This window comes from Opisthorchis viverrini, assembly GCF_000715545.1.
Source record: "Opisthorchis viverrini unplaced genomic scaffold opera_v5_338, whole genome shotgun sequence".
Lineage (NCBI taxonomy): Eukaryota > Metazoa > Platyhelminthes > Trematoda > Opisthorchiida > Opisthorchiidae > Opisthorchis > Opisthorchis viverrini.
In genome coordinates, this window is record NW_008751996.1 from 376,330 (window position 1) to 400,502 (window position 24,173).

The 24,173-nt window shown below is 40.6% G+C and overlaps 2 protein-coding genes across 2 annotated transcripts in view; both read left to right on the forward strand.

The window, feature by feature from the left end:
• Window positions 1-4,640: 4,640 nt before the first annotated feature.
• Window positions 4,641-14,113, forward strand: T265_10150 (hypothetical protein; the record flags this gene model as incomplete). The annotated part of the gene is made up of 4 exons (XM_009176437.1): window positions 4,641-4,769; window positions 11,209-11,307; window positions 11,344-11,725; window positions 13,098-14,113. The coding sequence occupies 4 exons, from the start codon at window positions 4,641-4,643 to the stop codon at window positions 14,111-14,113; spliced, it is 1,626 nt and encodes a 541-aa protein (XP_009174701.1).
• Window positions 14,114-14,255: 142 nt separating this feature from the next.
• T265_10151 (hypothetical protein) overlaps window positions 14,256-24,173 on the forward strand; it is a gene marked incomplete at both ends in the record, with an annotated part of 33,680 nt that continues 23,762 nt past the window's right edge. Inside the window, one exon of the mRNA XM_009176438.1 lies at window positions 14,256-14,269. Within this exon, the coding sequence (XP_009174702.1) occupies window positions 14,256-14,269 (14 nt within the window). The remainder of the gene's footprint in view (window positions 14,270-24,173) is intronic.

Below are 24,173 nucleotides of genomic sequence, written 5' to 3' on the forward strand. Positions count from 1 at the left end.
GTTTTCGTAGGACATTCAGCTTGAGTGTTTGATTTGTTCTTCTCGACGACCAGCAAGGTTTCATTATATGTGTATTGAAGTGCAATACAGCTGTGTACAAAGGTTCTTTGTTGATTAGTTGCGTAACGCCGGAGTTATCACCACAGTTCTTCTTACATACATATTAATTGTGTGACCTAATGCTAGTTTTGCATCTTGGACAAATGTTACATCTGGAATTTCAGTCAAGGTTTCCTTATGTAACTGGAGCCAATCTATAGTGCGAAGCCCGAGAGACCTGTACAATGGTTTCATCTTTATTGGAAATCAGCAGCAGTATCTCATAAATGTTTGAGTCCTCTACCACAGGGTTGCTGTCTGAAATCCAAACCGTTTGGCAATCACCGGCTGACATTCAGTGAGCCTAAGAATTTTTGTCAATTGTTCACGTGCAGTAGTCACTGACACGTATTCGCTAAGGTAGTCAGTCAACGCGTAAACGCATCCGTGATTAAAGATAGGGTAAAGCTACCTGCTGACCCCTTGCGATTTATCCACAGTGCTGAGGAGATGCGGCTTACCCACCGAAAGCCAAGTGTTCATTTCTATATGCACTTGAATTTCGTTTCAATATTAACAAAATTGAACCACTTCACTGATGTACTTTGGCGGCTGATACGACTTTTCTGTGCCACCGAGATCTACAATTGTGTTGTAAAAAATGTGGACAAATTCAATGGGATACCATAATTCTATGTCCATGAGCTGGTGACTATAAATTTTTCTGGTCTTTGGCGGCTTTCAGCGACATATTTGGATGCAAAATTTGCATTGACGTAAGATGAAACGTCTACATGATGCTTTTTAACTAGAAAGCAGTGAATTCAGAAGCCAAATGGAAATCCCCTAGGCGTGGCTAAACGGATGCTAGCTGTAAGGAAATCTGGGATCTGCATGTTCATTTCAAACATCGGCACACGGAGCCACTGAAAGGCCTTCGTGTACACGTTCAAGTTAAGAACAAAGATCTTTCAGGCAATTCTGAACGTAACGCGAATAGCGGTTTAAAATCCGCACAAATGATTTATGAAGATAAGAACATTGTATGTGAACATGAACACGCAACAGAATGAGGTCAAGTGTCTGTCATTGTAAGCCTACTTCGAATAAGTCCACAAATCTCAGCAGATGCACGTTTCTCAGTAGTTCCAACTGGCCCAATCGGACTATAAGTGGTAGAAGTAGGAGGTAGTGGTGGATTTTAGCTTGTCTAAATTAGTTTTCTCAATCATTCATACTTTGGCCAGAGTAACTAAATAATTGTTTTTCTGTTATCCCTCGAGAGTGAAGTTTAATCAGCTGCATTATTCCATAATTTGCTCGTTGATCAAACTCAGTGCAATAAAAATAGTCCTTTTACTACCGGCGTTTCGTTTAACAGTTTTTCTTTAGCTTTCTGTGACTGAACTTAATTTTTGCTGGCATTTCTTGTACTGTATTACGGTTGACATAGCACGAAGTTTCCACTTCAAGACCTCCATAGAATACACTTCCTTTGCTATATTTGAGTCAATTGGGACAAATATTCCTGTTGAACAGAAGAATATGGGCAGGATATACCGTCCATGTAACGTTGAATTATGAAAGGGAAATCCGGATAGTGACAGTCCTTCAGTCCTCGACAGCTGAAAGTCCAGCGTATATTTCATCAGGAAGTTAAAACCACCATGACAGTGAATCAGTCGCTCCAACATGCCTTCTATGTTTCACTTCATCTACCGCAACAAACCTATCAGCTGTTTATCACGTATGGGGCTGCACCATGTGTACAGAATAGAGTATTCCGATGTCATGTGTGACACTTTATATATTTAGGAGCTCCACGCAAGTAACCGTTTACGGTTAAGCTGTGGAGTACACGATCACAGTACGGACTTTCTCATATTAAACAAATTTGATCAACCGGTATCGTATACTGTTATGGAAAGCCAGGACTTTGAACTGAATACAGAGTCGCATTGTATGAACTGAGGAGCAAAGTAGAAAATACTGACTTAATTGCCGATGCTTATCAACATTTAGTGCAGTTTGTCAAAGGCATTTATGCAGACTAACAGAAGTTTCCGATGTAACAAAGGAATTCTGTAAACCTAAGTGAACGCGCCATTATGGGCTAGATAATCCTCTACTGATCCGATTCCTTTAAGGAGGATATGTAACTGTCAAAGTAACTGTTATCGTGGAAGGTGTTTTTATGTTATTCACTGTGAAATATATGTCGAATAAAGTCATAAATTCCTCAAACCAAACCATTCTGCTTGAAACCGTACAAATGTCTCCATTACTAATCCCAAAGAAGAGCTATATTGCCCGGTATTCAGCATATGTGCACATGCCTTATAGAACCTATGCCCTATTCAGAATTTGCTATACACCTTGAATGGATAGCTGGCACACGTAACAAATGTACCTTAGCTGGTACTCGGTGGCTTCCTTGATAACAAGCGATAAATGGGGTATGAAGCGCATGGTGGTTCCGAAAAAAACAAGATATATCCGCAATTCTTGAACGTTAGAACATATCCAGTTTATGTCTCAAAGAATATGCGAATAAACTGAGCAGTGTGACGGTCCAAATCAAGATATGTCGTGACCGGTTGAATAAAATAAATCATGCCATATGGGTAACTCCAACAGACCTGTTGAAAACCGGCAAAGTAAATGAGCTCTTGATCACAATATGGAACCATCAGCCGGAAACAGCAACTTTTCTTACAGCAGAAGGTTGATTTAGAGGGTTGATGGTGGAGCTATATATATGGTTGCTAAAACATAAGGATGTGTGGTAAACCTTGTTTAACAGCGAAGCAGCGCGATGGTGTGCAATACCGTAACTCATGTTGGGGAGTTATGTGAATGGCAGCCGTCCATTTAGCTTCAGTGAATGCGGATGTCTATTCGACAAATACACCCATTTGCATACTAGTTCGGTTTACACTCAAGACTCACCTGGAAACCAGTTGAATCACTCGTTCATATTCCTCAAATTGTTGAGAGAATGAATCCATTTGTCAAATTTCGTGCAATCTGGGGCCCAGTAGAAAATAAAATTGACGGAAACTCGAGAACTGCACCTATTTGACAAGCCTTAGGGAGGGCGTAACTTGTCGTGGACTGCCGAAGAATTTGCAGCAGCCTTGTGAGCATTTTTTGTTCTCTGACGTCTATTCTTTCTTCTCATTTACCTTGGATGGGTTGAGAATCTCCACTCACCCAATCTCAGAAAGTTAATATAAATCCTTAGTTTATCATTCGCTAGTTAAACGAATCATTTGGCGACGATGGGCAGCCTGGTTGCTTGCAGCAACTAAGGTGACTTTTTTCAGATAACGCATATTGTGACTTTAAACTTCGACCCAAAGTCTCTCAAAGACAACTTACCCCATCCCTTTAATGCTTTACAATGCATGCTCCTACAGAATGTGAATAGTGGGATCCTGTTCCAGAAAAACCCATGAGTTCACTATGTGGAGTCACACGAATGCGGACTTTTAGCATAAAAAATGGTTGCATTCGCCACCAACAGTCTCCATTTGCCTCGACTATTCTTTTCAAAAAGGACTTGCTGCGACAAACTGCTTGAGCCCTGCTATTTGACCTTTTGTTTTCCACCACCAGAAATTTTGAGTTTTTCGGACCTAATCAACCGGCTTACGAGAACACTTGACAGTGTTTTTTTGTTAATTTGTGTTTACCAAACTTCAGTGACTGGAATTTCTTAAGTGTTATAAAGCAGAACTGGTAGACACCTATGAAAACGCGTACACGGCTAAGTCAAGGAGCCAAGGTTATGCGACTGACTTCAGTTTTCTGCCAGAGTGCTTAGGACAAGTAGCATTGAATTCTGAGAACAGGCAGCGCTTTGCCTGCCTCTACAAAGCAAGAACAACTTTTCGCCTTAAAATTTCATTTTGGTGCATGATAGGGACTGGCACATATAGATGCACATAGATGCAAACGGTAACACAAGTTCCACTTTCTCATGAGTTTGGAAAAGCCTTACGTCCCAGCTGACGACCTCACCAATCAAAGCTAACCTACGAGAGCAACTAGCAATTTGAATTATGTCCAGTATGAGACAGGTTATCAGTAAGGTCAGTGAAGAGTGTGCTAGTCAACCAATAGAGGATAATTTGGTTAATCTAGCTGGACCTGTTTAGTACATTTTGACTTGAATTCTGCCCCACTAAAGCGAGTGAGAATGCGGGACGAGAACCAGCTATTTGGAAACTAGTGTTCCGTTACTACTAGTGGCTAAACCTTGAAACCTCTGAGAATCCCCGAACGAATGACACAAAATATGTTGTCGGTTTTCACAATGGGCTTAATAATTCGATACTTCCACTGATTTTTCAACATTTCGAAAAATACGACCGTTTTCTGAAGGTGGCTCAGTTTATCACAAACGAAATGCTAACCATTCTTTTTTAGACTGATTAGACCCTGAGTAATTGAGGCCAAAACACTTTGGGACAAAAATTCAACCCTGAGGAATGCACACAAACGTGTGTTTAACCTATGCGGGACATGCACGATTTTTTCTGCACTGTGAGCCAAAACCTAGAGCATTCAGCCGTAGACTCATCACTGTGCTTTTCAAAATGCTTCGCGTTCGTCGTCGGAGTGCAGATATGGACCCCAATGCACTCAGTCGAATCGAAGCTGTTATTGTAAAATCGCACCAAAAAGAACATCGAAAGTCGCGCTGTGGTCAGTACTCTATATTTTTAGTAAGGACTGCCAAGCCCTTCCCAGTTATATCGAAAATGTATGCCGTATCCCAGAAGGTGAAAGCTGGAAGACATAGCTCTTGTTATAACTGATAATGACAAATCGCTTCGAACCACTTCTTCAACTGCGATTAACTTTTACTCGGTTTTGGCAAATTCCCAACTGTACTCAGTAACCAACTTTTGCATCACCCGGCCCTCCCCCAAAGAACGTTTTGCTGGAGTTAGCTGCCTTCTACCGCTACTTTTGGCGACTCAGCAAACAGAGAGAATCATCCACGGAGAAGACACTCAGCACTTTAGATTATAAATACTATCCACGAGTACAATTACGGTGATCCTCATATCGCACATAGGATATATTTTGTAAGTATGAGATTACTACATGATTTCAATGATTATAATTAATATTTAATTCCAAAAGTTTGAATTTTTGCCAATCAGAGTTTAAGTTGTGATTCTGTCATATTTAACTGTGGGCTAGTCTTTCTATCTTACATGGTGAACACATCCTACTTCCAAAATAGTAAGATCTACTACTACGGATGAGTTTGTGTTTTGAGTCCGTAAATCATTCTAGAGGATTTAATTATAGCTCTGTCCTCTATCAATCGCGGCAATCTGTGATGTTGTTTCCGTACATCAGGAATTTGGAAAAGGAATTAAATTTATGGCGTTTCCTTTCTTACAGCTTCCTGACACCACCAATTTCGGAATTCCCTTTATTTTGCCTACTAAAATAATATGATCAAGGATTTTTAATCTTATCTGGCAGAGATTTTTTACAGAAACGGCATACGTTTTGTTTCAGAAATCTGCCAGTATTCTTGCTCGATTTTTCGGAGCGGTTAAGAAAAAGACAACTCGATCTGGGCACAGTTCTGATGGTGAAGACGATCAAACAAGGTAGTTACTTGTTACATTTTGTCGCCATATTTCACAAAACGTTGTAGCAATGTGTATATTCCATCTGTGAAGATAAACGCTTCAATTGGAACAACCCCAAAAATCAGATCACATAAAGAAATATGAACAGTATCCGTCCAAAATTATTCCAACTGGGATGAAATTTCAGCAGATGGTCAAAGATGCCCACGTGTGAACCAAAATAAACATAGCAAACGGATAATTCAAAGAACTACATTGGTTACACCAAATAAGACTAACGTCGAATAAAACCATACGATAAACTCAGACAGCTTAATCCAACCAACAGTACCGACTGGATATAAACGTCCTTGTATGTAATAGCAGTAGAGATTTTGGAAAGTCCAGCAGAACTGATTGAAGATGAAAATTAATCCAAATATTCGGCGTTGTTTTAAATGGGATTAGCTACTTTTTACTGTGCAGAAGAAATCGCGAGAAATCATAACAGCTCACGAGCAAAATACCGCCCATTTACGCCCCAGAGCTTAAAATACGGTTGAATATTTGTGTTCAAACTTTCAACAGACACATTCTAAGCTCCATATCTGGAAGTAATTTCAATGTGCTTAATCACAGTAATGAATAACTCCTCTTACGCCCCAAGCTTAAAATAAGGTTGAATATTTGTGTTCAAACTTTCAACAGACACATTCTAAGCTCCATATCTGGAAGTAATTTCAATGTGCTTAATCACAGTAATGAATAACTCCTCATTACTGGCGCTCAGCCCACTAGGTGAAGCGGCGTTTTTCGTGAACTGCAGGCATATCTATTAAAATTACGAATTTAGAAATATGTGAGAGAAGAATCACCTTTTTTGGGAATGTCTCCTCTTCACTCTAAACAACGGCAATAAAACGACTAGAATTTTTCAACGCTGGGCAAATGTGAAAAGAGAAAACGCAAGCTTAGTTGGAAGGGAAGGATATGGATTAAACCACGAACCAACTTAAAGGAACCATCCTATGAGTGATAGACGAATGCATGCGTGTTCCAGCGCATCAGACACAGAGAGCTTCGTGCACTGAAACTGTTGTTTGGATTAGTGAATATGGATTACCATCAAATTTATGTGCGTTCCGATATTCTGGTTTTTGTTTTGCTGTTATCTAGTAGACTGGTTAAACGTCTGCAACGTCGCCTTTGAGACGAATTTGTTGGATGATATGGCAGGCTTATCACTGTTTTTATTTTTCTCCAAACGGTAGCCAATCGTTATTCGAGGAAAAGACCCACTGCGCTGCTATATTTCACTGGCTTCCGTTAGCTCATGCTATGACATCCATTCTCTTCTGGAAAGGTGGCTCAGCAGATTTCTTTTGACTATACGGTTTGTGATAGCCCTTCTGTTCTTTAATCACTAGTTGAAGGTGATCGGTTTATGTGGAGGTTTCTCGTTCACCCTGAAGATAAATTTCCAAAGTATCCGACAGCTCTCAAACCAAGTAGACCGAATTATTGTCGTTTGTGCGTCAGAGTAAATTAAGCGGCTACTACACAAAGAGTCGAATAATTATCAGGTATTTCAAACGTATTGCCGGCGGCGGACGTCATCAAAATTGCATTACAGATTTTTGAGGTCTTTGCATCCTAACCGTTCCCAAGGGAAAGCTCATTTCACCAATAAAATACTCCGTGTGGAATATCAATCTGATTATACCTAACGTGAATTTTGAAGGACCCGATAAATGCATAACTAATAGGTTAGTCTGCCAACCTTGCTGCTGGCAGTTTTGTCATCTAACTGACCGTTTTGCGAGTGAATCCATGTAACACAATGATTTTTATTATTTTGTGGTGCGATTCCTATAGAACAACCTAACTAGTCTTAATCAGCCTGAAAAACCGTGGGATGCTATTGTTTTGATATTCGGCCAAGCTTCAAAGGAACGACGTAGTGTTGTTGAGAACATTTTTGCATAAACATGAATCTAGGACCTAGGCATCGTAAAGATGTAAAGGGTTTTGTGGTGTAATTTCCCCCAGACTGTCGTTTACATTATAGAGAATAGTCTTGGACCACATTCAGAAACAGACTTTCCACACTGTAAAACATTAAGTAGAGCTCAACAGTTAACTTAACCCGGAGGTTTTCCGTGGGATAAAGTTGAAAACCATCGAACCAGTTCATATCACTTACACAATCATTAAGTCTATGGAGTATTGATGAACTGTGCAGCCTGGTTTGGAAAACCGAATGCATTTTAATAGGAAAGGATTACTGACAGTACTGATATTCGTTGTATACCAAAGATGATAATGTGTAGTACCTTAAAAGTGCACCGTATGCGACATTCATGCGTCAGAAACCGCCAAATGTTGGCAATCGATCTATGTCAACAAATGTTTACCAAACACAGAGTAGAGATTTTGAAAAATGTTATGACTGTTTCAAAACAAACAAATTTTAGTGTTTTGTAGTTTTTACTAACAGCCGTTTTCGGACTCATCTATTTCCATCAGACCTAGAGTAAAACAGCAATGCGCGAAATGGACTAACTTTACACGCAAACTGTTGTTCAACTATTCACACAGAATATAATCAAGTTCGCAAAACAATTTTTCTGTCCGTTCCATATCATTATTCATCATCCTGAATGCTGAAACGCAGCTGGCCGTCATAGTAGTAGTGAGCCGCGAGAACCTTCAGACAGAAGTGTTCGTATTTTTCGGTTCGAGCCTTGAGATTTGAACTGCACTGGAAAAATCCAACATAGAAACTCCCCTATCCAATAGCATTTCTCTGTCAACACATGTCTTTTTCTGACCTAAATCACCTTTGAAGCTCTCCGTTAGAATGACCTTCTTTCATCTGAGTTACAAAGTTGTTCAGAATGGATGCTCATCCTATACAATCAACCCGCACTGCCTGTTCTGTTGACAGCTCAGAGCTCAACAACACAGACACTAATGGTGACCGTCAACGAAAACAAAGTATCGTAAGTTCATTAGTGTGCGCGCATTTTGTTTATAATTTTTTCCACTCAATGAAGATTCTCATTATTTTGGGAATTTTTAACAAGTCCGCACGTCAGGTGATCAGTGTTGTAAAATAGTGTAGCTTTTGAGCAACAGCTGGCAAATATTCCAATGTAATCCAACAAAGCTGCAATGAATCTATAAAAACCAGAGATCCAATTTGCTAGGGCTTTTACTAACTTTCAGACCAAGGACGCTATATTTGTTTTCTTGAAAGAAATAGTTTAAATATCTGATTTAATGTCCAGTGTACGGGGTTGGGACATGAAATTGGCAGCCAGTATTCACCTAGAGTTCATCTGGGGTATCAAGGTCCCCTTTACCGTACAGCAAAAAGCTAGCACTCCAAACAGACGCTACGATACAAACCAAGAACTCTCCTATCCAACGTTGTGTCGCACGTTTGGGGTGATGGAGAAAGAAGTGTATCCATTTCCACGTGAACGTTTGGAAGCTAACCACCGCAGTCTTCACATGCTTTCACATGCTCTAGTGATCTCATACCGTTGCATAACACTTTCGAAATCCTTGCGAAACGCTGGACAATGCGTTAGCAGCACACATGATTGACAAATCGTGCTCGACATGACTGCCAAACCATAATAGATGGATAGGTATGGGGTCACCCAGCACAGTGACAAACATACTGGGCTAGAAGTCTAACCAATTTTATGCAGATTATTTACCGGACTGATTCACTGACCTGTTAGGATGTCACCCAATGACACAACTTAGGGTGCTTGTAAGGCATGCAGTTGCCATGGCAGACCTAGCGGCAAATTTTAGCATCATTCATTCCCACTACTCCAAACACCGCCGGCATATTCATTACACCGTTGGAGGGAACATTGACATACTACACACCCTTGTCAGGTAAAATACAATAAGAACAGCTACTAATTATGACACCACGTCAAGCCGCTCATCCAAATGCCATTAAAATATGTGGGAACCTTAGCGTTTCATATTGACTTACCTTAGGGTGGGCCCAAGGAAAGTCGAGATAAATTCAACCCACAGCCACTTCTCGGGCAAAGGTCGAACTCAGCCGGCGGCACTGTTGATGAGGTTTTGCTGGTGGTCCTAATGTCATGTCACTATCCTGGTGAAAACATCACAAAACTGGGAATTCGCTGAAGTGCTTCATTGGTTAACATAGCAGGAAGGGACGTTAGATGGTCCGTTGAGTTTACAGATGATCTCCAAATTGTGTATCTAAAATGAAACCACCAAACAAGCAGTCAGGGGAAAAATTTCGAAGTTATGTTTCCAACGTCGATAAAACTGAGATGGGCGATCGCTTTTTCTTAGTTTTCAAGTGGTTGTTTAAAGGACGCAAGTTGTTTTGGTGTTCAGTCCCTGTAATCTCACTGAATGGAGCTGGAATTAACGGGCTGTTGTAGAGAACGAAATTTTAAAGGTTCGCGGCGAGTACATTACGCGCGGTCGTTCATGCGAGCTTATTTGGTTACAGATGTTTATCAACAGATGAGCAACTGAAAAGGAGTGACCGAACTCACTGTCAACTTACTCCGCTAGTACCCTTTTATTGCTGGATGGCATGGATAGTTATTCACAGGCAGCATTTCCAAGCCCTGAAACCCTAGAGACCACTTTTTCTGTACGATGTGGGGTTTTACCCTACCGAATTCCCTGGAAAAGCCCAAACAGCTTACGCTGGCCAGTGTGGTATCGGTGGCTATTAATCTCCGGATTTCTACTGAATTTTACGGTGACCACAGATCTAGAAAGACTGTTAATGCCTAGGAGATAAACAGCCACCAGTGGATTTTCAGTCTGTTATCTTATCGGACAGTATTTAAGGGGCCTAAAGAACTTCTATTAACATCACCCATTCCTGCTATTCCTGTATGTACTTCTGATTATTCTACGAAACGAAATGGAAGCACTAGGCCAGAATTTAGTCACTTTCAGAGCTGATCGTTTGTTAGAATCCCTAGGTGTGGCAGGCGTTTGAACCCCGAACGTTTTGCACGCAAGACAACCGTGTCACCAAATCTCTTCCAAAACACACTGAATACATCACTACCTTGAACAGACAAACTTGTTTGTGCCTAAGTATTGTGACAGGTGGAATCGGTGGATGGAAGACGGTTGGTAAGAGCCCTTGTTTTATCATCCACTGATCATGACATTCCAGCCAGGTAGTGCCCAGGGGCATGAAACCTGCTGGACATTATTATTATCATTTATAAGCAGGTGTCAGATACTTAAAATAAGGTATGGACTATCCAGCATGATTGAGCTAGGATGGCATGAATGATGTGAAGATAACTCCCACCAATCCAGCAACTAGGTGAATGTAAAAAGATGTCAAAGAGGTTACAACTGTCCACGACGCTACCAGAGTCCTGAAAAGGTCATACGACTGACAGAACCGTGACAGTTATTGAGTACTCACTTGAGCCGCTGCGCACGAACGTTTGGGGGGACACACAGGTGCAGACTGTCTATCCAACCATAACACACTGTTGCTGAAATTCCTCTACGTTCTTACTACTCGTTTCAGTGTGATCTTTCCACCCAAATTTCATCTGGTCAAACTTTTTTGTTTCCCTTCAAGTTTCATTTTTCGCAACGAAAAGAGGGCACACATCGGAGCTCTGCGGTAAGCGCCAGCAGCCAAAGCACTGGTACACGACAGTCTAAAGAAGACATTAATATCTTCAATCCGGTTTGCAATGGATCAAGATCGTTAGTGCAAGTTCCGTACCTCAAAATGGAAGAAACGTATTTTGCAAGTCGTCCAAGCCACTCAATCACGAGCGTTGATACAGAAGAGGACTCAGGCCACTTCATGCGACCGCAGTCGGCGCTTGAAGTGAGCGATGAACAGAAGCGTAAACGATCATATTTTGTTCAACATCGCAGACTTACTGATATTTCACAAGGGACCAGTGAGAATATGCATGAGCCAGGAGGTTCAAGACCTGATAAAGATTATCAGCTCGACTCCAGAAAAACACTAGTTTTGAGCACAATGCCGCTGAGTGAATACCTGGAAGATGCCTCTCAGAGCGAAGAAGGTAACCTGTCATCTTACTTAGTATGTTGATATCGATGATGAAAATAGAAGATGTGACTTTATTGATATATCTACCGAATTCGTCTGCAAACATTTTCCCAAAAACACAAGATTACCTATGTATGAATACTCCGGTGGCATGATATTTCACAGTATCCCGTTTGCCTTTCGCCCCTAAGAGTAATACCAATATAATCTGAGGATGTTTCGGTTATTTGAAGCGTGTTCAATAATCTATTCACGAGAAATAACAGTGCAAATAAAGCTCAGAAATTTCCTTAAAATTCCGAAAATTTTGGGTATATTTTCTACTTATTTGTTTACTTATGTATCTAATGATCCATTCACTAACTTACCAATGCACACAACATTCTGCTTGTTTACCTATTTGGTCCTATTCCGTGCCCAACATATTCTGCAATGAGAAAAGTTGACCACTTCTAAAGGCGAATATTTCTTTCACCTTGAAAAGCTACAAACCTCTGAAAACTTTTCCCCTGTCAAGTCGCTAGTACAACACTGACAGTTGCCCTAATGGTAAGGGTTTCTTTAGTGTAAGCTTAACTGGACAACCTGAAGAAGACTAAGGCCACTTTTAGGCCATCTTACACAATGACACTGGAAAATAATCAAAGTAGTACGTTGTCTCTGCCCTTAGGTTTACACAAATCATTAGACACTGAATGTTATCCAAGTATCCTATAGAATATTGTGCATTCTACTGTGAATATACAGGGTTGTAGTATCACAATATATAAGAAAGCAGGCTTGTAACGCAACAAAATGTGTTCATGTGTTGGTAAGATCGGTAGCACAATGACACAATAACGATAATATTCTGTACAGGTAACTCTAATCAGTTCAGAAAATCCGTAATTCATAAACTATTTTGTCCGTGTGGCACCCGCAGTGACTTAGATTAGTCCTCGAACAGGGTAACCAAAGTGATGTGATTGCATTTCAAATTTATCACAAAAATATGGTTATACCCACTACAAAGAGGTCATTCAGTTACTGCTGCAAACAGTTCGATACTTTGGCCTAGTCAGAGACTTTTCTTTACACGGTATACTGAAGGGAATCCAAAAATTGTATGGAGGCTGTCAGCCACTGGACCACTAAACACGGAGAAAGTTTCTTGGCTGGTTCTATTTTATGCTGCACGAAAAACCTTCGAACAATACTTTTGTTACAAAAAATAATTTGATATAATTTGTATCACGGTCGATCATTCTTTGGAGGAAAACCTGAACCGTAATTTTTCGATGTTATCCGTTCTCTGTCTTTTATTATCAAATTTCTGTGTGTATTTGTTTTTTACATTCAGCTGTTGTGCTTTGAATGCATTTAAGTAGACCTGTTCTGTTTTTTAGGTTTTTATGATGCAGTCACTCCAGGGATTGCGGACGAAAGAATAAAAATTCGACCACGCTCGTATTCTTATGGCCATTTTCCGGTAAATATAGACCGTCCTACTCGATATCAAGCGCATTACGGCTCACACCGTTACAACTCTCCGGCGGATCAGTACATACATCGAACAGATCAACCGGTCCATGGACCTCACCATGCAGTAGTACAGCCTGCATGCTCCTCAATGACTTACGGTACAAATTCCAGTCCCACTCGTTGTTCTTGTGTGTTTGGGGATCAGCAACCAAGTTTTGATTATTCAACCCACGGGGAATCATCTGCTCCCCTTATACCATACAGAAAGTATCATCCAAAACGTCAACATTCGGATCCTGAAAGAGCTAACTTCATAAATAATAGGAACAACAATATAAACCATTCTCCTTGGTTAGGTTTCCATCATGAGCCTATGCATACACAACGCCTCACACCCATCACTGAAAACGATACTCCGCTCGACACATCACGAAGATCATTCTACCCGGTACCACCTCCGAACCCTGAGGACTACATTGACACTAGGCAGGAATCTGACGAAGTGACGATGCTATCACAGCGTCCAGGGATTTTTCAGCCTGTACCACCGCCGACACATGGAGAAGATGAATCTGAAAATGAACCTAATTATGCAAATATCTCCCACTTTCACCCGCCAGTAACGACCTTAAATTTTGACGCATGGTACCAATTATATGGGACTCAAATGGCGCCAATGGCAACAAATCCAGCGACGCGAAGATTGGCCATTTCTAGACCAGGAGGTTTCCAGGTGCCAGATGATGGACACGGAGGCTATTCAGGTTGGACTTCAACAAATGATATAAATTCTGCAACTGATTTCTCAGGCGAATATCAAAATCCACGCCAGAGAGCAAGGGAAGAGCGCTCAAGTTGGCCGGTTGTCTCTCTGTCACCGACTCTTCCATCACCCTCTAACTTAGACGAACAGTCCACCAACACATTGGATCCATACTAGAACCATGTAGTTTTCACATGTTAAAGATGGTCAGCCTACCTTCATAAGAACATATTTTTATCCACTGTATAAAAGAAATTGACGGCTTTTTTTACCGATACTCTGGACCAAAAGCAACTGCATACTGTTGAGCTTGATAAGGATGCCCACTTCCAAGTAACTTGGAGAGAACTGCCTATTTTATTGTACTGATGCATGGTATTATTAACATTTGGCCAAAAATTTTGTTAGTATGCCATGTCACATAACTGCATTTTGTAAAAGTGGTCTTTAGGAGTCTTGTTGGGTTACTTTGCTTTGTGAGTTAGCCAGTGTTAACTTTAGTGTACATATTTGTTTATTTGCACTGTGATAGTCGTTTATAACATAGTAATATCACCACACCCAAACAGACGTGCCGCCTCATTCCTTTATTAGTTGGAAAATCTAAAAATACCAGGTGCTTTCCTTCCTGAATTATAAGTTTTCAATTTTCAAGGTCAACAGCACGCTCTCAAAACAGATAAGATTAAAAAACGGATCTCCGCACCAAACGCATCGGTTAAACTGTGTCTACATAGCTACACCGTGATCACGACTGTACAGTATAATCATTCGATTGCTTCAGTTTCGAGAAAGTCGGGAAATTAAAAAAATTTCGTAAGTGATGGAACAACAGGGATCTTGTGTTAAGCAGGATTAAGTGACACTTTTTATAGGACTGTATTCCACTCAGGCCATGTCTCACCCTTCCCTATCATTATTGCGCAGTGCGTTGCCTCCCTAATTCTAGATCGATTCGAGCTCTCAAAAGTCTAGGTAGAAGCTGACCTCTATTTTGCTCAGCTGATCACCTTTGTGATAAATTTCCATCGGAACAAAATGCAGCGTCTTGCGTTTTTCAGTTATACAGTCTCTGCCATGTGACGGGGGCTAGACGGGTCAGTGTTTAGAGAGCGGATTTACTGACCGGAATGTCCGCAGTTCGAACCCGACCTCTGTTTGTCAACTTCCTCTGGGCAATCTGTCAGTACTACAGCCATCCTGGTTCATAGATGACATGGCAGCCAGGCCCCAAAAGGGTGGTAGAGCTGAACAATTATTATTATTGTCACGTGACTTGACGCCTGTATCTCCATATTCACCAATCCTCTTTAAACCTCAGCGAATAACTAGACTGTTCGATCAAAATACTTAGCCGTTGAGCGATGTTTTAGTTGGTATAGGGGTACAAAAATTCAACAGCCAACATTTGATCCAAAAAATGTTTATTTTTGGCATCTATCTAAACAGCTAGCCGTATCGATATGGAAAATAGTTCATGCTCCGAACCGATTTCGACTTTCATCATCCGAACCTGTAAGGTGAAATCTAACAAGCAATCGTGTTGGGCTAAACCAGTTTCAAACGGGTGGATAAATCGGATGATGTACAAATGCGTACTGCACACATCTGTAAAGCCTAGAGTGTCGCGTCTGTCGAATAAAATCGGTAAGGTTTTTGTCGGTTAAAGTAATCGGAACCGATTCTTCGCTCTGATTTTCATCATACAACTCACTGTGACCCATAAAAGATTCCGATTTTAAGATTGATTACAAAAACCCAAAACCACACATTGTCATACTCTGGTTCTATTCGTACACCAAGAGACAAATTACTTCAGAGCCAAGTGTATGACTTTTGAAACTGGGCTTCAAAGTCAATCATCGATAAGCTCAAGGTGTTTCATCGCGTACCCCAGTAACATGTGTATATCTGGGGTCACCGGTAGCACAACCTCGATAGTAAAAAAGTAGAGTTGCTTCGGTTTTCTTGCCCAGGGGAAGACGTTTTAAAAGACAGCATTCGGAATCAGCGGACTTAGTAAATGAACATTTGTAAGTGAGCCTACCTCCTCTCAGTTCACCTATCGTAATAAGCCTTTCTTGGCCAAACTGATGTCCCTTAAAACATCCACTGTATGCTATCAGCCACTAAGTCCCCTATAGCTACCCAGTGACCGAATTTTTGCTTCTCTGGTTACAAATTGTTTGATAATCTCGTGTGAACAGACGCTACAGGCTACTAGACAAGTTTTCGTTTTGGGAAAGTCATACTATCACCGACATTATGAAGATTTATCCATCCTGCCGAAATATAAGCACTTATCATATTCAACGAACTGGTAACCTCTCTAGTGGATTTATGATCAACTTACTTAAATATACTTGTGTGGTCGCCAGAGGCTTTGGACTACCTGGTCATCAACTGCTTCATAGCTGCCTTCAATATGTTTTGTAATGAGGTTCGATTCGCATTCTGGTTATTATTTTCTTGAGGTTTGTGGTGAAAATATCCTATTCATTTGACAAGTAAGACGGTCACCTCGAGTTTTCACAATGTGTGCCAACCACCTTCTCGCCAAAAAATAGAGTAAGAAAGGTAAACAACTTTTGGATAAAAACGTCATTATTTTCCGGAAGATCGGGTCTCCATTCCAACAAGAAATTTGGATGAAACTACGAGCTGTCTGTCATTTAACACAGAACAAATCGCGCATGACCCTGAAGGTGTTGATTCATTTCAGTCATTTAGTTCAGCACTTCATCGGAAAATGGCAAACACGTTCATACCTTTCTCTCACCAGCGTACGACCCAATAATTGTGGATACATTCCAATTTGCTGGAGTTGTTGCACAAACTTCGCGCAAGTAGTACTATTAGTGATAAGCAGGTGTTTTCCAAACCCCGATTACATATGTACACCTTTGTATTTGTCTAATATTTCCCATTTTCTAATCCATTTTATCTTACATTGTCGGACCAGCATAATAAATGGTTTTGTTTGCTGAACATATGACCGATCGGTACTTTCCGATAGCCATCCCTTTCTCCCATTAACTTCTGCCTGACTATGTTTATTTAATCCAAACGGGTAACCACAAAATTCAATGCTTGTTGCGACAGTGAATCCTACCCAAATACCTTATCCCAGCTATTTTCATTCAGCACCCGGATGACATAAATGTGCGGCTCTAATCAGACAGTGGACATGGCTGTTACAAACACACCTTACCTACATGTTTTGCCTATCCGGGATAATTTTGCAGTTACCCAGATGAGCTATTCTATCTGAAGAAAGGATTGCATCATCTTATTCTTGATACTGCTGTGAGTTTCCGGCATCCTGGGCGAACTGCGAGTATGTAGCCACGGTTTGACACTAATCAGTCGAGCGAGGCACACTCGATGTTTAGTTGACGGAATCTGGCCCGAAGCTCATTAAGATTTGGTTGATTGAACTTATAAAAGTAGCATTCAGCTAAATCATGCAATTCTCAATGTGTTTGTACAAAATTTTTCTTCAAATTGAAGAGAAATTAATGCATTTCTGCACGTAACCGGACCACTACTGAAATGCCTTGCTTCCTATAAGGAACTGCTGTTTTGCGGGCTTTGTATTATCATTATTACCTATCGGACCAAACAATATATAAATCTTTAACGACCAGTAGTTTACTGGAAAGCCCAAAAGTACACGGAAGATAAAATAAACACGGAAAAGGGACCGTGTGTAGTTGATTTGATAAATGTTATTCTCGCACACAGGTTCTTCTATTCAGCCCCGTCTAGATTTCCTCAACCATGGCTCACAAATAAACACGCTATTACAGGTCCTGTGTTCTAGCCTCCCGCATTCATTTTAGTGGAGGTACCGAACTGGTAGTGCATCAGTGTGGACAGATGATGTCCACTTGTCAGTACTTGTAGAAGACAACGTTTTGGACAGATTTGAAACGGACTAAATTTTTTGCATCGTCAGCTGCCCGCTGTTGAAAGGTTTAGGATTGTATTGTAATAATAATTCGGGCGTGTATATAGCTTCACTAGGAGGAAAGTTTTTTTCAGGCCTAGGGCAAATTTCACGCTGTCCACTGACGTTCAGTAATTCGAGGTGGCTCATAGGTTCCCAGTTGTACTAATTTTCCATGCCTTGGGAAACCTGTAACAGTGGCTGAGTTAGATGTGCTCATTAAGGCCTCCGTCTCCTCCAAATAGAGCTGTCACCTTCTGATATCGGGCACGAATCCTAAATAACGGGTGTTATGTATAGTAAAGAAACACTCTTCTGAAAGCAGTCTAAATCCAGCATTTTGGGTTGATACAAAGTACTCCACACATCCATCTGGTGTATCGATCGTCGATGATTTTAGTGTCCAGAGATTTTACATTAGACTGCATATCCAAGCACTTCTTGCCCCATACTTGATGGAAAATGGCCCGGGGGGCATTTAACTCCGAATGAAAGCGGTGTGCTTACAATCACCTATTCGCGACAAGAGATTAAGCCGTCAGGCCAAACAAAATTGTTATCTGGAGCCAAATAGAGTGCTTTGGAGTTTCGAGATCACCTTTTAAAGCTAATGGAAATCTCCGAATGCTCTTAAGGAAAAGTCAGTTTTGCCCGCAGCAGGTACTGAGTTAGCTCAAGTGGACTAATTTACAGGATGTATTAATCTTACGCTTTCTGGTTTACCAGGCAAAACCTCTACCTTTTAAATCTCTGTGTAGGGTATGAGTTATGAATTTGATTTCACGTTCAAGATACAAATGAAGCGAAGCACATGTAAGTCCTTAAAATCTCTCTAGATGTGGAGTTTGTAGCATTTGTGGTAGAATCCGCATATGGTGTGTGTGAACTCGAATGGTTAACATTTTGAGTCGATGTGTTACCCACATTATAGTCAACAGAAAACAGCGAAAAATTGTCAGGACATGTCGCACCTCTGGGTTGAAGGATACATTATACGAAGTCACCTCAGTTCACTCAGTCCTCAATAAATTGATATCCAAACTCTCAAGTTAGCAAGCGCTGTACAGAGATATAAAAAGGATAACACATTTAGTTTTTTCTGATAATATTCACCGACGTTGCGATCAACATAAGGCCCTGAGTGATACACAGGTCCAGCATACAAGCTAGAATGGAGCAGCAAAAAATGCTATACTCACGGATTCTAACTTTTATGGACTTCTGTAACTGTGTTGAGTATGATGATATGGTCAAAAGTAGTACGCTGATGCGGCCGACTGTTAGAACTCTCCTGTGTGTCTGGCTAGTTACCTTATGTCATTGTTATGACGAATATCTCACATAATTTACAGACAGAGCTCCTAAACAGACAGCTTCTTGGAAGCTCAGTTGTCAAAATTCTAGCATCCTGAGGGTGATCGTATTGTCCGTCCATGCTGTGAACTGGTTTTTTTGGTGGGTGCGATATTCGGAAACATTGCGTTCATACTAGACTTAACTGGGTCAGTTTAGTCCTGTACCACTTGCATGTCATCTAAGGATAGTACAATCTTAGAAGTGCAATTTTGAAATGCTGTACAATGATACCAGGTCACGGTTTGATCTCAGATAGAAGCATTCTTCTTACCCCAGTTTCTTGAAAGCGATCTGCAAACGAAAGCCAGAAATCTGAAAAGAAACTAAGATTTTGGTGATTACTATTTCACTTGCTTACAATTGCAGTTTAAGACTCCGGTGTATACGGAACCGGTGTATACTGAGGATGTCTATCAGGGAAACATCCTGTCACCCGTAACCTGTGTATTCAAATTGGCGAGAAATGTCTATTGTTATCGGGTTTCAAAAGCTATATCCTTACTCAACTTCGATTCTGGTAAAAGACATTACTATTCAGTTTAGAGGACAAGAGTGTTTTCACTCCTGCTGTGCGCGAGAAATTCTACGGTTTATTAGTTAGTCTAAAACAAACATCTTCCTCTGGTTTGTCACTATAGCTGGTTATGACAAATCCTACTCAATATATCCATTATGGAAGAGATTTTTTACTTTCGAGGATTGCAGGGATAACGTGGAGACAGCATATAAGGCACAGTCAAGTTAGCTTCAAGTTGTTCTATCAGAAAGAAATCCACTAGCTGAATAAATTAGTGGATCAAACAGTCACTATGCCTTTTCAAAACGTTATAGGAAACTAAATCGCGCACAACACTGGCTTGCACTTTAAAACGTCAGCTCGGAGTCAAGGCGGGTGTCGAAGTTCACATTTCATTCCGCACATGTCATCAAACAAAAGACCTAAGCAGAGAGAGTATCAGTATGTGGGATACAAGGCTAAAGCAATCAGCGTTTCAGAACAAATACGTGGCCAACGAAGCCAATTTACTTTAAGCATCCGTGAGCCAAGACATCATGAATTATCATCAATATTAAATACACAACAGGCTTATGAGTTAAATAGTGGTATAATGACAATATGTTTTGATGTTTTAAATAAGTCCACTTACAAAATATTTGAGGAGTTATTCTGCGAATTTACTGTTCTTTGTCCAGCATGAGCGCAAACTCTGCCGCATGAGAAGATTTCGATATTTAGGTGAAAATTTCCGGATGTTACGCTTCACGAGCGGAAAAAATAACCAAGCTTAGACTATCGACTACCAGTCCTTGAGGTCACTTAACCTGGTTACGATATCAAGTCACGTTTTTAAAGGCATCCTTAGGAGCTTGAGCAGATTCTCTCGAAAGAATTAGTAGTACCAACCGATAAGTGTCTTGAAAGACTGAGTAAAGGCCCGTCTTAGGTGTCGGAGAATTTTTGTCAGGGAAACGATAGAAAGATTGACTATCACTTTGATAACCAAACCGGCAGACATTTGTTTCATTTGAGCAGTGCTGAAATATCTGTACCAAATCATCGTACGGGAAAGGCAAAGTCGTTCAGCTTTCGTGTGTAAAAAGTTTCCTTTATGACTCGTAACTTGCCGAAAAGCAGTCATTTATTACCCATGACGTTTCAAGCCGTCTTTCGTCGATTAGCTTTGAAATTTGATCATCGACAGTGTTTCGAGTGCACTCATTTACAACAAATCTTTTCATTAAAAACTTTATGCCAAACGCTTTTGCTGGCATCAGTATAGAAATAAAAAATCGCAACTTCCCGGCTAGAATTCGGAGACTTGGTCGCTTAGTCACAAGCGTTACATCGGCAGTCTGATTAAGTTGCAATTACTGTTACCACTTACTCTTAAATCGCAGAATTGGCATCACTTTGTTAATTATTTACCGGCTCCTCAAGAGAAGGATACTCCGATGAAAAAAATTATAAATAGTTTGGGGGGGGTGATTAATTATAGGCTGAGTATTTAACGTAGACGCCCTGTTATTAAAAATAATAATATTACTTTGACTAACTCTATATAATTCATGAGTATTAGAGTGCAGCATTGAAAACAGCCACCACAGAGAATAGACGGAAAGGGCTTTATTCTTCAAATTAAAGAATGCGATCAACCTCATCCCTCCTCATTTGAAAGCAAAGAGTTCTCTCTATGTTTCTAAACCAAAGTGTCCAGGAAACCGAAGAACAAACGTCACAAACGCTGTGAGTTGGTCCTTTTACATCTATATGCATCGGGAAAATTCTGGAGAATTTCCTTCAACTCACTATTTGCTTTTCAGACAAATTTCGGTAGGACTTAATGGAATAACTAAAATGAAAACCCTAACGAACTTTTATTTTCAGGGTATTTCATAAACATCTCGGCCTAACTAACGTAACTGGTTGTTGAAAATTCTTCAGATATTTAGGGTCATCGTACGAGGGTGTTAGATGAGATGGATAGATTCGAATTCAAGTTTCAGCCAAATGTTACCAGCAATTCACAAGAACCAGTATACATCATTATCGAGTAGGAAGCAAATAGCGGTTAAAAAATTGCTTCCGATTATTCACCTGCCAGTTGCTTCGTTTTCTGAACACTGGTGAACTTTTGGACGCAAACGCAAAAATTTGCCATCGATAAAAAACGGAAAATGTCAGTTGCTGTCATTCAAATCTCTAATGACGAATGTGTGTATTTCGCTGTCAAGTCTCACCTGGCGTTCCACTTGATCACCTACTCGTTCTGGACTGATTACTAGACTAATCACGTTCAGCACGGGTGTCGTAGCCAGCCAGGTTGGACAAGTTTATTCCAATGCTAGCCTATTCGGCTATTCGTAGAATGCGGATCTAACGGTAGGACTGAAGATAACTTTATTTTTCCACTTGACATTTTGGCATTGCTCATCCATGTAAATTTGTTAAAAGCTGTCAATTGGACATTCTATTTTTATGCCACTTTGGAAATGTAAATTGAATCATTCGCTCCGAAATTTCGCGAGTTGAATTTTATAAACAATTTGATGGTATTATAATGGGATCAAAATTTGTGCCGTAATCTTGGACAATATCGGAAAGAAAAGAGCTAGAGATCCCATTGGATTATGCGGAACACTACCGATAGAAAGGTGATATGGTTCGCACAGCTAAAAGGGAAGCCGAGTAGCAGCAGTTAATAAACACCTTCAGTTGTGCACATGCTCTCATGCATTTTACTGTAGAAAATGGAGGGAAATGAGGGCCTACCGTTTGGGACGTGTACATAAACTGTCTACCAGATTCTTCAGTACATATGAAGAACACCAATTTTCAGCAACTTTCCATTGGGGTAATATTTTAACCTCATAAGATGCCTGCCTTAAAGAACTCAGTGCTCAGCTGTTTCGTTAATTTATAAGCTACCGAATCATTGGTTTAACAAACAGAGATGAACTGCCGATGCATCCATTAATATTTATCCGTTTGGTTGCGTGTAAGGCACTTTTTATGTTGATCGGCAGACCCGTCACCGACGGTATGCCATCTTTGTACACATTTGAGGAATATGCAGGCGAGGAGTCGTTGAAGGAAGTTGGAAGTAATGATGTCATTATTATACAGTGATCTTAAACAGTTGGAAACTTGACACTGCACATGTGCAGCATAGTCTCTATCATTGTGTATAAACATGGGTTTCTCCCTTTCTGCTAGACGTGCGCAAAATTTTCCTCACACTGTTGTTTCTCCTAGTCACACGACCATGCCTCTTGTCTGAGACAGATAAAATTGCCTTGTTTCATTCGTTTAGTTAGTTTGGCGTGCGGTAAATGTCGGCAATATCAATAAACACCATGAATAACCGTGAACTAGAGGGTGATAGACAGTGAGTTTGATTCAGGAGGTTTTCAAAATGAATTTATTATTTAAATGATTGTCTGAATTTCTAGATAAACATGTTTGTGACGCTTTTCATGCTGATCGTAAACAGTGCCCCAATCAACCGCTAGAATGTGGCACGGGATCTCACAGAAGTCTCCTTAATGCCCATTGAGTGGAAACAGGTTACTTGGTAGATTCGAACAGAGCCTCAAGAATGTTGTATAGAACCACACTCCAATTTCAAAAGTTGTGAGACGAAGAGGTTAACATTGGAATGAACGTGCCAAACCTGGCTGGCTGCGACACTCCTGCTGGACTGGATTAGGCTAATAATCAGGACAAAACGAGTAGGTGATCAAGTGGAACGCCAGCTGAGACTTGGCAGCCAAATACACATTCACACAGTCACTAGAGATTTGAATGTCAGCAACCGACATTTTCCGTTTTTCGGCGATAATGAATCTTTTGTGTTTGTTTCTGTCTGTTCACCTATGTCCACTTGCAGCCAGCTGAAGGAATTATTACTTAATCTTAGTATGTTTCAGTGGCTTTCGCTCCAATGGCAACCTCAGAACTGAAATGGTTTAGCAATTATTGTTTTCAGAATTAAGAAGTCATGTGTTTTCTAGTGGAACTTATCAATTCCTGCTGCAATTTATTAAGTTGTAGTGTGTTAGCATATTAGACTGTGTATTGGGTGCAGCGATTTAATCTTAACCGCTCCGCTTCATGCCAAAATGGACAATATTAGCCTATTGGCCTAGCGGGGCACCGCATTCGCTGACTTCAGGCGCTGAGCAGGTTTGTGACTATTTTTGTGCGGCTTCATGTGACAACTGGTTACGGGCCGTCGTTAACAGTCGTTTGGATTATCACTGTAGGTTTGACTCTGATTCATTGATGTCCGTATGACCACTGATTCACTCATTGCACAGACGACCTTTCATTCCGATCGATCTGCCGACAATCAAATTCATATGGTTACTTCTCATGCAATTGTCACGTCATTTTAATGCGTTTCTGCACTTTGGCATACGTGAATTGTGGTT